The sequence below is a fragment of the Chelmon rostratus genome, chromosome 11 (assembly GCF_017976325.1).
Source record: "Chelmon rostratus isolate fCheRos1 chromosome 11, fCheRos1.pri, whole genome shotgun sequence".
Classification (NCBI taxonomy): domain Eukaryota; kingdom Metazoa; phylum Chordata; class Actinopteri; order Chaetodontiformes; family Chaetodontidae; genus Chelmon; species Chelmon rostratus.
The window spans coordinates 14,422,047-14,436,752 of NC_055668.1; the positions used below are offsets into that span (position 1 = coordinate 14,422,047).

Sequence of the window (14,706 nt, forward strand, 5' to 3'; positions counted from 1 at the left end):
ACAACATAATTCAGTGAAAATCTCGCTTGAGGCCATGAAAGCTTCAGTTTTAGACAGTATCATTTTGTTTGAGAATGTGGGAACAGTGACCCTCTTTGTCTTTCAGCCCTGGGCTGTGGTCAGACAGCTTCTCCTTCAGCTCCAGAAGGGGGCAGGAGAGCATATTTGCAGGCTCATTAAGGAGGTGTTGGTCTTAAGCTAATGGCTAAGCTGTCTCTCTGTGTGTTTCACAGAGCCTTCAAGGCTTCAGTCTGATGATCTGAGTGTCTCGGACTCCGTGTGTTCTAATCCTGGACAGTTTTAGCTGGTTGGGACCAGATTGGCCACACTGGCAGACTGAATATCTGCAGAATCAAGTAAACTCTAAAATACATTTCAAAAGGCATAATTTACCTACTTTTTGTTGTCAATAATCCAAATATATATTCATGTAAATTGAGATTCTTGTTCTTTTTCTTAAGTACAATTCTGAGGAAATTTGCCTTGAGTATTTTCTTTTTATACTACTTTATCCTCCAATACATTACTTTGATTAAGACACCGGGGTCACTCTACATGCAGTAATGAGTACTTCTACTTTTATATGCGACATTTTGAATGCAGTTCTTGTAATGTAGTAGTTTCATAGTGTGGTACTGCTACTTTTACTTGAGGACAATGATCTAAGTACTTCTTCCACCACTGTTGAAATTACAAACGATTCTTTTATTGTTAGTAAAATCCTTTTTTACTAACTTTTTTTTTTTGCCGAAAAAGACACCAATTGAAACAGATAAACCATCACATATACAGTGGTAAACAAACGAAACACCAATCAGAAAATAAACATATTGTGATTGCTGCAAAACAGGGCTCTAAACGGTGCTTTACACCTGCGCATTTGGATTAAAGGTCTTCCTAACGTGATCACTTTGGTTCCCTTCCATTGGGCTGATCTCTTTAGTCAGTTCAAGTGTCATGAAATCTCTTGTAAGGAGCTTGGTTGGATCCCAAATAAACAGTCTCGCTTGTTGAAATCTGAACGACTTCATTCCCGACAAGGGATCTGGGTTGAGGATCTTTAAGCCACTAGTGTGTCAACAAATGGTTCAAAAGGTGGAATTTATCTGTATCAAAAGGACACGGAAACTTCGGCCAAAGCAAACGATGAATGGTCGAGAATTGAAAACGTGATCTGAATCTGTCACGTGTGACAAATGACATTATTGAGACACGAGGAATTAAGCTGTTAGCTGTTTCAGTGTATTTAATCTTTTCTGAAAACAGACACGCACAAACACACCCACGCGCACGCATGCACACACACTTGAACACACATGCACACACAGTCGTGTTTCCATCACATAGACTTAATTTTTTTTCATGGAGACTTACCTGAACCATAACCATAACCACTCTGTGCCCTGAACTAAACCTAAACTTATAACCTTAACTCAAGACTTCACCCTAAAACTTAATGATTTACGTTATGAGGACTTGTGTTTTGTCCCCATAAGGAAGGCAAGTCCCCACCATGTGACTGTGTAAACAAAAGATTTATGTCCCCACAACGTAAGTAATACACGTGCACACACACACACACACACACACACACACACACACACACACACACACACACAAAGCACTATTAATGATTGAGTTTCATTGTTCATTTTTAACTTTGTCCAGTTAGGTTAGAGGTTAGATGTTGTAGACCTTAACCAGTCTACAACATCTAACCTCAAGGTCCATTTAGTGGCTATTCTGGAGCTCGATCACATGATCTTCATCGTCTTCAGATGCAGTCTGCACAGCTGTCGGACATGTGAGAGGAGAAGACCATAAGCTTCGGTGAAATTTAGTCCTCATTCCCATGACAACTTGGCAGACTGGATCTGCTGCATTAAAGCTCCACGGCTGCTACTAAATGGACCTTGAGGTGAGGTTGTTTCTTCAAGCACTAGTGATGCTTCATCATCCTCTTCTGCTCCAGTCTCATCTTGAGCTCTGAAACCAGCGCTTTGTTCACTGTGTCCTGTCTCGTCACAACTGGCTTCTTTTTAGGTTTGGGTGCCACTGTCGCTGAGACGGTGGGTATCGCCCTCTGCCTGTCCCCCGGGATGTAGGGTGGTGGAGGAGGGGGCAGACACGGGGCGGAAGGCGGCGGTGGGGGTGGTGGTGGCCAGTGTCTCACAACATTGTTGACATTGTTATTATAATTGATGTTCTCCACAATGACCTCCGGCTCCTGCTCCTCCTCTTCCACTCTGAATTTCTCTCCGGGAGTTTCCGGTTTCTTGAAGGGGTTTTTGAAGTTCCAGGCCTGCTGTTTCCGTGGCCTCCTCCTCACGCGGCGGTTAGGCAGGATACGGTTGGACTTTTTGTTGCGCATGAATGTTGCAGTGGAGATGATGACTGTGACTATGACCATGAGACTAATGACACCAGCAAGCATGCCTAGGATTTGCAAAGGCTTGTTTTTACTCTGCATCAAAAATGATCCCAAAGGCCCCCCACTGAGTTGGGTCTGTAAAAGAGCACAGGGAGAGTTCACATCCATGGGAGTGAAGTCATAGTCTGTCACACAAAGATTAACTTCTAAATAGTGTCGCGTGTATGTGCTGTAGTACTGCATGTATTCATCATTTGGCCAAAAATATCATGCAAGGTGCAAAATACAAAATTCCTAAATTACTGCAAATGTACTGCCATAATACCATTTGCATAAAAACGAATTATTTTTCAGTGTCCTGTTGGATGCACATGAAACACATTAGAAATGCTGATAATGCTTTTTAATTTATTGTTTTATTGATTGATATTTCGTCAAGACAAGATCAGAGAGGTTGACTTGGAAGCCCATAGTGGAGACCATCCAGCAGCTGAGAATGAATCTATGAATTGATGTGACTATGATTAACCAGAAATAATTTGTTTACTTTGGTTGTGGTGTCGTGACGTGAGTACTAAATCAAAACATCGGGGGGAAATGGGAATGTGTTGAGGGGACAGTCTACATTGTGCTCCTGTACTCTTTTACAGACACGGCCTTGTTCTACCACAAAATCCTTTTCAAATGAATTGCCACAAATTCTTGGAGCTGCAGAGTGAAAACAACAGTTCTACTGTGCTGATGATCTCAAGGCAAGCTTCATTTATGGCACAGGCCTCCTTATAATCTTTCTGATCTTGCCCTGAGATTGTATGCGGGACTTTTTCACAGAGTTCCAGTATATAAGAGTTGAAATGAAGATTGTCAGAGAAATGGCGAAGGTGACAACGGTCAAACAAATCCCGAACACGGCCCCTGGACGTTTCCTGAGGCCCAAGAAGTACGAGAAAAATCTGGATTTGACCTGAAAACATGACAATTGCATTTGTGTGAGTTTTTTTTTTTTGTTACAACTACGAGTTTTGATTGCTATCCAAGCAAACAACTGATGTTGGTTATTCTGCAGAAAAGCTGCACCTTCGCACGAACTGATCAGATGTTCCAGCATTTAATCTGGATGTAAACTGATGGTAGGGACTGATTAAACAGATAAACAGAACATTTGCTGTTTACAGATTATTTTAACTAAAAAATGCAGCTCAGCGCCCAGTCAACCACTGGGCTCAGGACTTCGCCTGATAATTACTGAAAATATAGAGGGAATGAGCGGTCACACTATGTGCTCAGCAGAACAAAGCCATTCTTTATGTTCTGTACTGCAGCGCAGTGAAAACAGTTTTACATCATATTTTTGCAGTTTGTAGCGTTAAAAAAGTACTTTGGTCTGAGACCTATAGTCAGTATTAACTGTAATTCTATTTATTTTACTGATTTTTAAATATCATTGAACTGACATCAGCTGGTGCAAAGAGGTTACACCAGGCTTAAAAGAGCAGAACTGCTCACTCGCAGCGTGCAGCTACAACTAGAATGACATGTCACAGCTGCATAAAACATGAAACGATAATTTCAATGAAACAAATAAACCCTGATGGACTAATGGTTGCAACTTTGCACACTCTGTCTGTCATGTATTTAAAGTTCATTATCTTCTGAATCCATAGAATTCATCACATTGTACTGTATGGTGTGGGTTTAATTGACTTCCAGCCGTGTCTCCAAGAAATTCTGTTTAACTAGCAACAAATATGTTTTGACAGAAGCAAAATGTTGGCCGAGTTATGTTTTGCATAAACGTAATGAGGAACGGTTGTAAATTAATGTACCTGCAAGTTGCAAAAATATTGATACTGAATGTATGTTTACTGGAAACTATTAATTTTTCGCCATAGTAGGTACTCATAGTAACTACAGCGTTATTCAACTTTTTTATGGTTATGTTTATGTGTTTTATGCAAATTAGCTGTATATAAGCAGAATTTCTAGGAGACAGGGTTGCACAGTGCCACTCATCTACTTTGTTGCAACTTACAGCCTCAGTGATGTCGATCTTGACGACTGCAGTGGTGCTGAAGGACGGCTGGCCTCGGTCCCGGGCCTGCACCACCAGCGACCAGGTGCAGTCTCTCTGCTTGGTGATGTTCTGAATGATGGCCATTGACTTGATGTAGGACTTGAGCACGATCTCCCCCGTGTCAGCGTTAATGTCAAAGATGTTGTTGTCTGGCTCAGCTTTCATGATGGCGTACTCGATAACATTGTTGGGCACTTCTGCATCATCGTCTACAGCCTGTGAGGATGTAATGGTACTGACATTACTCTTGAGTTTCACCTTGTCTGACTTACTGAATCGTGAGAGAACAAATACCTCTATTTTCACCGGTGCCCCGATCACCATAGTCGTCTCGAGGAAGTTGTCGTTGAATGCAGGCGGGTGGTCGTTCAGGTCCAGGACGGTCACGAAGACCTCAGCCAGGCTGTACTTCCCTTCTGAGTCCTCTGCCTTCACGTAGAAGTTATACTTGGACCTCACCTCCGCATCCAGGCTCGCCCACGGCTGGGTGTAGATGATCCCAGATGCAGGCTGAATCAGGAATCTATAAATGGTGATGTGGTTTAGGAAAAATAATTCAGATTTTTCATAATAATGCAATACAGAACCATGTTTTTCCACACAGTCTTGTAAATACATTATACTCAAGACCACCTTTCTGGAGGCACAGATAGCACGGCACGCTCTCGTCTAGGTTGTCTTGTTCACTGCAGGGGTTTGAGGCTTTAGATTTGCTATTACTTAGGCTACTAATAGCCCTTACTTAAATTCACTGGGTCAAAGCTTTCAGAGACAATTAGGTGTAGAAAGTTTGCTTTTTCAAGACGAGCAAGCATAAAGCAGATTATATAACTCCTGAAAGGTGTTATGTTTTGATAGCTCATTACTGGATTTGAAAGGTTAATAAGAATTACAGTAACTTTTGCCTTTTTGCCATGCTTGAAACTTTAAAGCAATTGAAATGTGCTTGTTTGCATTTATTTTTGAGAGTGAGGTGACACCACTTTTTAAGCTATGGAGCTACAGTCAGGAGGCGACTAGCTTAGCTTAGCCGATAGACGAGATGCAGAGTGAAACTAGCCTGGCTATCTTCAAAACTCAAACAGTCACTTATCAGCACATCTAAATGTATTTTTTTGTGTGTGTTTAAATGATACATAAAAATAAATGTGACAACAAAATTTTGCGGTTTTACAGGGAGTAGCATGCTGACAGACAGTAGCAGCTGCAGTGACTCCTCTTGTCAGGGGTTGAGGTTGCCGCCAAGAACTTGTGGAAACACACATGTTGCACACTGAGCAGATGGCTAAACTGCTGTTCCTCAAAAGAAGCTACTGCGCCTAAGTCCTCCTAAAACTGCAGATAGTCATGTTAAGATTTCTGTGAACAAACAATGCTAAGCTAGGCCAAGCACCTGCTGAATAGCTCCATACTTAGTACATAGACATAACTATTCCTTTAAAGTATTACTTTACTGCCCTGTTCCAATTGACTTTAGTCATTTAAGATTGGACTGTTAACATACAGAACTAGAGTGGACTGTTTCACTGACTGACTTGTTTAGCTACCCAACAGTTACTTTGTGGTGCCAGGTAGTCAGAAGCAAAGAGCAGTCTATTTTCTCCTCCAATCCCATTAGAGGATTAACAAAGACAGAGCAGGCAAAGATCAGGACCGCATGATCCCGTATGCTCAAGTATTCTTCAAGATAATATAAAAAAGGTGTCAAGTCAGAAATAAAAGAGGCGCAGAACCACGAAATGCAGCTCTGTTTTGCTTCGCGACAAAGTTCAAAGAGGCATTTTGGAGACATCTGAGGTGACACAGTTTCTAAATGGTTTTGACCAAATAAGTCAAGATAAAAGTGTTCCAAATCTCTCTCCTCTGCTTATTTTGGAAATCCTGGATTGTCATGTGACATCACATATCTCCTCTAATTCAGCGCCACAGAGCTCAAAATCTGCACTGAGAGGTCAAAGAATAGTTTCTACCTACATTTCATCGGACAAAGCGAGTGGTTTATTGGGAACAGATTCAACATGCCCTCGCTGACAGACATCTGTCTGTTTACAGTGGCGCTGCACATTACAGGCTCATGTTTCCTTTGCTTCACTGTTCTAAATGTTTCCAAATCCAGGTCTTTTGGTCCGCTAAGACATGCAGATAGAAATGTGATGAAAAAAAACACAGACTATTTTTTCCAACAATTACAATATTAGTTACAATATTAGTAGTCACAGTGCTGAGACAGCACTAACTTTGTAGAAAATGTAGGTCATACTCAGGAGTCTATCAGTAGTGGTCTGAAAGGAAAGGCAAGCTGTGGGTCCACTGTGTGTTATAATCACTTAGAGAGAACAGTGAGTCTTTTTCTCAGAGGTTAGACTTCCACTGGAAATCTAATAAAAAATGAGTTCAGAGAAAATACCAGCAAATCCTCTGAGGGACTACAGTGCTTAGGTGCAATAAAAAGAACCAAGTTCTAATATGAAAAACAAGTCTGTTGTCAGAAATCTGTGCAGCTTGAGTGCAGATGGGTTTTTGCTGTAGCTAGTTTTCATATATAGTAGTACAGTGGTCTAAAATTAAAATGTCACACTCAGGCTCAGATTCAATATCTGCAATGTAAAGTATGCCTTACATGTCCTTTATGAACAGCGTTTTCCTGCTGCTGACCACTCAGAGCCAAGCACTAATGAGTAAACCTAAGCCATGGAATGTGTGGAGGTGAGTTGGCATTGTGGTTGAGATATTATGTCTAGATATGGAGATAAAATAACAGTGTTATAAGGAGGAGAGGAATTCGAAGGGGGTGCTCAGTTTTAATTACATTCTTATACTCACAGGTCAGCCCCTGATCCGTAGACGGAGTACTTTACTTCACCCCAAGATCCCGAGTCGGGGTCTGTTGCCTGTAGACAAACAGACAAAAACAAGTTATGAGTTTGGTTGCAGCACTTGCATAAATTACGTCAATTCGACGTAACTTTCAGGATAATCTGCGATTCCTCTTTAAGAGTTTTAGTGCAATATGTGGCTCAGTGAGCTAAGACATATCCCCTGATTTCCTGGCATTATTTTGGCTTTGAGTCGGCTACTCTTTACTTTCTACCCCATAACTCTGATAAACCTCAAAATATTGCTGTTAGGTTTCTTTGTATGACTATAAAGTGAGAGAGAGAAACAGGAACTGAATGCCACCGTGGACTCGGTAAACTGAATGAATCTGTGCTCAACTGGAACATGATGTTACAGGGGTCAGCTATATAAAGACTGATTTTTGATGTCATAGGAACATCATCATCATGGGCGTCAGCTAATCTGTCTGTCTGTCGCTGCAGGGATGCCTGTTCGCTGTCTCCATGTGTCCAAGGTCACTTGTTGGCTGTTCTCTTATCTGATTGAAATTGCCTGGGATCAAGGAAATGAGCCTCTGTGGTGTTCACGCAAGGGCAGGATTTATTAGCGAGCCTCCCTGTTGCTTTGAGCCTCTGCAGGGCTCATATGAACTGACAAGGGCAAAGGATGAGATAATCCAAAAAAAAAGAAACCCATCTATCTATCTATCTATCTATCTATCTATCTATCTATCTATCTATCTATCTATCTATCTATCTATCTATCTATCTATCTATCTATCTATCTGTGTAAACATGTCTTCATGTTATTTCTGCACATATTTTTGTGCTGCAGCTGCATGTGCTACTAAGCATTAGGGAAAAAAAATCAGGGAATCTGGTGTTACACAACAAAATGAAAGTGATAGCCATCTGGCAGCTTACCTCGCCTAGCTTTTATCTACATGTTTTCACATATTATCCCAACCCCCACCGCCCAAAAAGTCTACATTTAGGGAATTAATGGCTCTCTTGGGCATTTTGTTCAAATCAGCATTCCTCTTTAGCTCAGAGTGACGTACATTGGTGATGGCACGTATTTTTAGACAGGATGAAGGCTCGCTCACCGTGACTGAGACCACATTGGAGCCACCGGGCGAGTTCTCTGGAATTCTGGCGATGTAGTAATCTGAGGAGAATTTGGGAGCGTTGTCATTGGTGTCCAGGAGGTGAATGACAATGTCCGCCGTGGCACTGAATCTCTCAGGTGTATCAATCTCAACTGCAAGTAGCTAAAGAGGTGAGAGACAGGAAATAAATCAGTGAAAAGGAGCAAAATGCAACATTTATTGAAAAATGTGTGACCTGTGAGTATTTAATCCCATTTTAGTCCGTGGTGCACAATGGGTTAACCTTGTATGTGAGAAAATGGTGTTTCTCATAGTCCATGGCAGCAGAGTCTTCCACTAAGATTGTGACTTGTGCCTCATTGAGTACAGTCTGAGGGACGACTCGCAGCATCCTTCCTGGTCCGATCAGTCTCAGATTGAATTTAGCGTTTGCACCCTGCAGGAGCGCAACACACATCATCATTAGTGAAAACGACAGTTGTTGCATTATACTGAACATGCATGAACCTATTTATAGTAATCTGCATTTGTTGCAAATAGACATAAAGTATAATCCATGTAGTATATAGTCCATCAAATCAATATAAAAGCTTTCTTTTCATTATTACTCTAATGTATGAGAAATCAATAGAAAAATCAGCGGCACCAGTAATATTGTGGGTGAAACATAATATCACTGGACAGAGAGAGCTCGCCCTGATGTGGTAACAGTATTAACAGAAAATACATTTGGTGAACATCAGCCATTTGGACGAGGCTCATGCAGGGAGCTGGAAACACACAGAGACTTGCATAAGCTAGCAAATGGCATAGTTAGGGAGTACCTTTTAATTTTTGTCGGCTTACTTTCAAATTTGTGCAATCTTAAAAGGATTACCTGTGATAATAGCAGGCTTACTGTCATTTCATAGACCGAAAGGCAGACACCAGCCTGAACACAGCTTTGTGGCGCAATGAATGCTGATTAAATCAGTTTCTTGTTAGATAACAATGTAATTTGGTCAGAAAATGAGTGTTATTACATAATAACAATCACTGTTCCTCTCTCCTGGATAGCTGAGGCAGCTTTCAATGGCAATAACACTGTACCAGTGCTAAGAGATGATACCTGCTCAGTAAAAGATCACTGAAAATACTGGATCATGTTCATGCTAATCACAGTCAAATGAGGAGAATAATAACTGTCTCCCCAACCTGGTCAGAGTCGTTGACGGTGATTTTCAGCCCGCGGAGTATCTCTCCTTCCGGTGGATGCTCATACATGGTCAACTCAAACATGCTCTGTGGGCCGTTTTCTCCATAGAAAGTGGGTGGATTATTGTTGAGGTCCACCACACGGATCACCACCGTGGTCACCCCGTAGTCCAGGAGCCTGCCTTCGGGACTTACCTCTGATGCCTGGACACAGGGGGTAAAAGTTATGCAGGTCAGCCCACATTTATCAGTCATGTAGTCAGAGCCTGTGGGATATTTTATGTGCCAATTTCACCAGGCAGGTTATGGCTAGGCTATGATGCAATATTTCTCTTGTTTTCTGTGCAGGTGGTTTGTTCCATTGATTATTCCTGTATGAATATCCTGTAACAATATCTACAGTCTATAAAATGCAATTCATACTGTACAATCTTTCACACAGGCGGATACAGGCGAAAAAGTGAAAAACCGCTATTAAAAATGCTGAAACTTAGTCTTTTCTCTCTAGTGGCTGACATGAATTCAGGCATAAAGAATGAACTCACTTAATTAACTTACCTTGACTTTAATGTTAAAGATTTCTCTCTTCAGATAAATGGGGAGAGTCAGCAGGGTGATGCAACCGCTTGTTTTGTTGATGTGAAAAACACCGTCGTCACCTGGCGAGAGAACAGACATCTGAGCGCTTTTGCTTTATCTCGAAAATCGCCCTAATCTTCTCCGAGTGAAATGCTTACCCTCATCAAAGGAATAACGGATTGGGTTTGGGTTTCCCACATCACCGTCTTTGGCTAAAACAGTGAATATTTCAGATCCCTGTAGGAAAAAATCAACAGAAATGTTAAATGAATAGTGAAACAAGATTGATGAATACTTGTGGAAGTTGAAGATAACCAGGATACATGAATAACCTTCTATGCAGCTATGAAATATACTGTAAGTTTTCATATTTCTCCAGTTACTGATACTTGATATATTTAAATACCACATTTGTCTGCCAATAAACACTCACTCTAAACGTGATGTAACTCAGTATTTGGTTGCATCACATGGTCAAAGCCGTCATTTTAATCCAGTCACCCTGTGGCTGGTGCACAACTCAAAACATACGAGCCAAAGCTGATCAGCACCTGAGCTCACTGAGTCTTCAAAGACACGTTCAAATGTCAGCGTCCTAATTATTCCCTTTTGGATGAAAGTGAAAATGCGTAATCTCTCTCCTATGATGTCATACTGCAGTGACATTTTGTGACTGAGGAGATAACGTGGCTTTCACCTGCTGTGAGAAACGCTATGAAGAAGGTGGCGCTGGCGTTACTGTAAATGCCAGCAACTAAATCTGTGTGATAAGAGATAATGCTGCCTTGGGTTTAGAGCTCTGTTTCTGGTTCTTATTGAAACTATGAGTACATAAATAAACAGTATTCATTATGTTAGGTTACCATGTCTTGCTATGCAAAATGTTTAATGACTTGAGAGGTGATTATTAGTTGCAAAAAGTGTCATGTTTCACAGTCAAAGCAGAATCTCACTGAAGGATGTTTTCATGCTCACCGGGACTGAGACTTCATAAACGTAGCCAAAATACGGTGTCCCAATAAAAGATGGCGGAGTGTCCTGTGCATCGATCACATTGATCGTCAGGGTAGCAGATGATGACATGAACTGCTCCTTGCCGTTAAAATTACCGCCACCGTCCTGAGACCAAAGCAATGCACAGTTTTAATTTACACTTAAAAAAAGGCATAATCTAAAGACGATTTGAGGCCTACAAAACGTCCTGAACATATTTCTTTACTCGTAAAACGTTTGCACGGCCTGCATTGTTTACATCCATGTGAGCTAGTAAGTCTTCTTCTTCTCTGCCTTTTGCAGGCACATTGCTACATTTTGTGGCTTGCACTACTAGCGGTCAAAAAAGCCCACAGGGTACCTTTAAATTGAAAATGGAAGCACACTCTAGCATGGCAGAAACATGAATGAGTGTGAATTATTACCTTGGCAATGACAGTGACAAAGTGTGTCTTTGTTTTCTCATAGTCCAACATTTCCCCCGATTTGATTCGAAGGACACCACTATGTCTGTCCACGGCAAACAAAGTGGACTGAGGATTCTGTGACAGAGAACAGGACAAAAACAGGATTTTAAAAGCACGCACACACATATAAAGTCACATTTCGTAAAAGCCTGTCGCTGAAACCCTTAAACCCCATTTACAACCGCTCACGTGAGATATCGTTAAGTGGTCAGATGGCTGCATAAAAACATTCAGTAGCCACTTGAATTAGGCCACATCTTGTATAAAGTCTATCTCTTTGTCCATCTGGATGTAAAGAGCCCATATGCTCAAGGACAGGGCAGGCAGGTGAAAGCTGCTGTGTCCAGATGTGCACTGCCTGACTCGTCACTGTCACTCCAGGCCAGCTGTTCTTTGGTCCTAATAGTCCAAAGTGCAAACTAACATCCCCTGCCACCCCCAGCCAAAGCAGCACTCTAAGCCTCCAATACCTGACACAAATGTGATTGTGATTTAATCCCCTTTCTCGTAACTACACCAGCATATTCAGGCACATGCACAAATGCAGCGCATGTGCCTGAATCTAACTGACGTTAACCTTGTTATCAGTAGATCTGTAGATTATTTATGTCACATGCAGATTAAAACTAGAACTGACCACTTTCAGTTTCATCTTAGGAACATTTTTTGTTTGTTTGTTTTTCTATTTGTGCTCATTTCTTATTTGCATACTGTATTCATTTACGCAGAAGTCAGGGTGGGTGTGATGTGAGTGGGAACTGCTGCGTGATACCTGGAGGTAGTAGGTGACTGAGCCACCGGACCCCGTGTCCCTGTCCACTGCCTCGGCTTTGTAGATGCTGCTGCCAGACTCAGTTGTCTGAAATGTGCAACGCAGAAAGTAATTCAAGTCACAACATACAGCGAATTGAAAAAAATGACGCAACATATATTTACTTTCATATTTTTCATTCTACGTGGGGAGACTGACACTTGCATGTGCATAAAGCATACACTGAACTCACCTCAAGTACATCAATGATTGCCGGCATGTTTTGGAATTCAGGTTTTTCATCATTTGCATCCATTATGAATATTGTGACTCTTTCCACAACCTAAAAAGGAGAAGAAGAAGAAGAAGAAGAAGAAGAAGAAGAAGAAGAAGAAGAAGAAGAAGAAGAAGACATGAAACATGTTCAAGTTTATTTACTTAGATTCCTTTTAAAAGATGCCGTTAAATGGCACAATCATATATTGAACTAGATGTTGATACCTGGCTTCGTCCGTCTGTGATGCTGACAAGAACGTCAACAGAATCTTGTTTCTGAGCAGAGATGAAATAAAGTTAGTATGAAGACACACATGATGAATAAATTATTGTATGTTAAAGCTTAAAGTCCTCTGAGGCCTACGTTAAGTTTACCTCTCTGTCCAGCTCTTCCACCAATGTGATGTTTCCGGATACAGGGTCGACCCTGAAGTATTCTTTGGACCCTGGATCAAAGGAAAGGCCATACCTCACCTCCTGGCCTTCAGGGTCTGTGCCATTGAGACAATAGATCTGTGTACCTAAAAGAAGAAGAAATTTTGTCAAAGTAGCCTCAGCTGTGTAAAAATCTTTTCTTTCAGACAGCTGAATGTGTATGTATGTTCCTTTTCTAAAAGGATACATTTAAGAATAAAGGAACACTTAATAAAGCTGGTTCCCAAATGCATAATTAACCAGCCTCTAACCACCACTAGATCAGCAGTATGATAAGTACACTGACGGGAAGGTGTGGAGGGACAGCTGCACCACATTCACAGCCAGGAAACTGTCCCTCACGTCAACAGGTGGCACCGGCAGATGACCACGTTAGTGTGAGGACGCATACATGCCCCACAACATCTGTTCATCTATCAAAGACTATTTACCATCCTGGACTCTGAGATATTGGCAACTAAAACAAGCCATTTTGTTGATTGGCTGAACTGCCAGCCTATTAGCTGTCCACGCTAAATGTCTTTTATGTCCGAGGTGGATCTCACCGACAGGTGTGTCCTCTGAGAGGCTGAACAGTGCCAGGTTCCCGTTGCGGCTGTAGGGTCCATTGTCGTAGAAATAGGGTGCGAAGTCTGCTTGTGCTGAGAACAGAGGTGTAAAACCAGCATTGAATGACTGAAGGCTATGTTTAAAAGAAGAAATAATGTAATCATTCTCTGACAGTTGAAAGTTGAATTGAAACGTTATAAAACCCAACATTAATCAGTTTAGTAACTCTGCAACAGTCTTACTTGGTGTGGTATGACCGGTGTCTTATGGTAGCCAGTGTTTGGTAATGTTCATATAAATATTGCTGTCCATCACACTGCTGAGCCAGCCTTTTGCCATGTTTTAGTATCTACTGTTGTTTTGTAATTGTCCCTGGTGGCCACAATGTTCTCTGTTCATCTATACAGGGCCTACGCCCCCTGTTTACTTGACTGGGATTACAGGTGAGTTACGTCAACCTCTTAAGCTACCTTCTCTATACATAGACCTGAGATCTCTGGTGATAGAAATAATGCTGATTTTATTCTTAATATCACATTCATCTCAACACTGTTTTTGATTTTACATTTCCTTTGAAACCAAACTGATAAATCAAACAAATCAATCAGTGTCATAGTCATACAAAGTATAAACTGACGTTCACCTACAAGAGAAACTGACCAGGTTAGACAAGAACATGAATGAACTGAAAACAGAGCAGAATTCAGCTATAAATTGAGAAAATCATCAACCCAGAGGCTGTGGAATGCATCTGAGCAGCATTCACAGTCTGATCCCAGCAACACGTCAGCTCTAAGCAGAGAATTAAGATGTGAAACTTACCAAAGCAGGCCTGCGCGAACACAAAAACCAGAGGCAAATGTGATATCTTTACATTCTTCATCCTAAAGAATGAAGTCATGAGACCGCAACATGAAGACGGCTCCGTCGGGAGTCCTGTGCATGAGACGCAGCTCTCAAGGTGTCTGTGGGCTACGGGAGAAGGCTAAAGGCAGATGCTCACATGCTAATCCAATGACACATCTTAAGAGTTACTGCTGGGCCGCCTCAGTCCAACTGGGCTTCTTCAAC

At 41.5% G+C, this 14,706-nt stretch overlaps 1 protein-coding gene across 1 annotated transcript; it reads right to left on the reverse strand.

The window, feature by feature from the left end:
* Window positions 1-1,939: 1,939 nt before the first annotated feature.
* On the reverse strand, window positions 1,940-14,568 carry cdhr1a (cadherin-related family member 1a). Its single transcript, XM_041948090.1, has 17 exons — window positions 14,458-14,568; window positions 13,632-13,727; window positions 13,027-13,172; window positions 12,877-12,927; window positions 12,629-12,718; window positions 12,397-12,483; window positions 11,583-11,699; window positions 11,140-11,283; window positions 10,323-10,401; window positions 10,144-10,244; window positions 9,586-9,789; window positions 8,675-8,827; window positions 8,389-8,553; window positions 7,269-7,336; window positions 4,740-4,968; window positions 4,404-4,661; window positions 1,940-2,506 (listed from the first exon to the last, which is right to left on the reverse strand). Exons 1-17 carry the CDS (start codon window positions 14,534-14,536, stop codon window positions 1,940-1,942), a joined length of 2,634 nt encoding a protein of 877 aa, XP_041804024.1. The 5' UTR covers window positions 14,537-14,568.
* Between the last annotated feature and the right edge of the window lie 138 nt (window positions 14,569-14,706).

Coding starts and splice junctions, on each gene's coding strand:
- cdhr1a (XM_041948090.1), bottom strand. CDS start 14,536: ATGACTTCATTCTTTAGGATGAAGAATGTAAAGATATCACATTTGCCT. Junction 10,402..11,139: donor TTTATGAAGTCTCAGTCCCG/GTGAGCATGAAA, acceptor TTTTTCCTACAG/GGATCTGAAATATTCACTGT. Junction 7,337..8,388: donor CCAATGTGGTCTCAGTCACG/GTGAGCGAGCCT, acceptor GTTTGTCTACAG/GCAACAGACCCCGACTCGGG.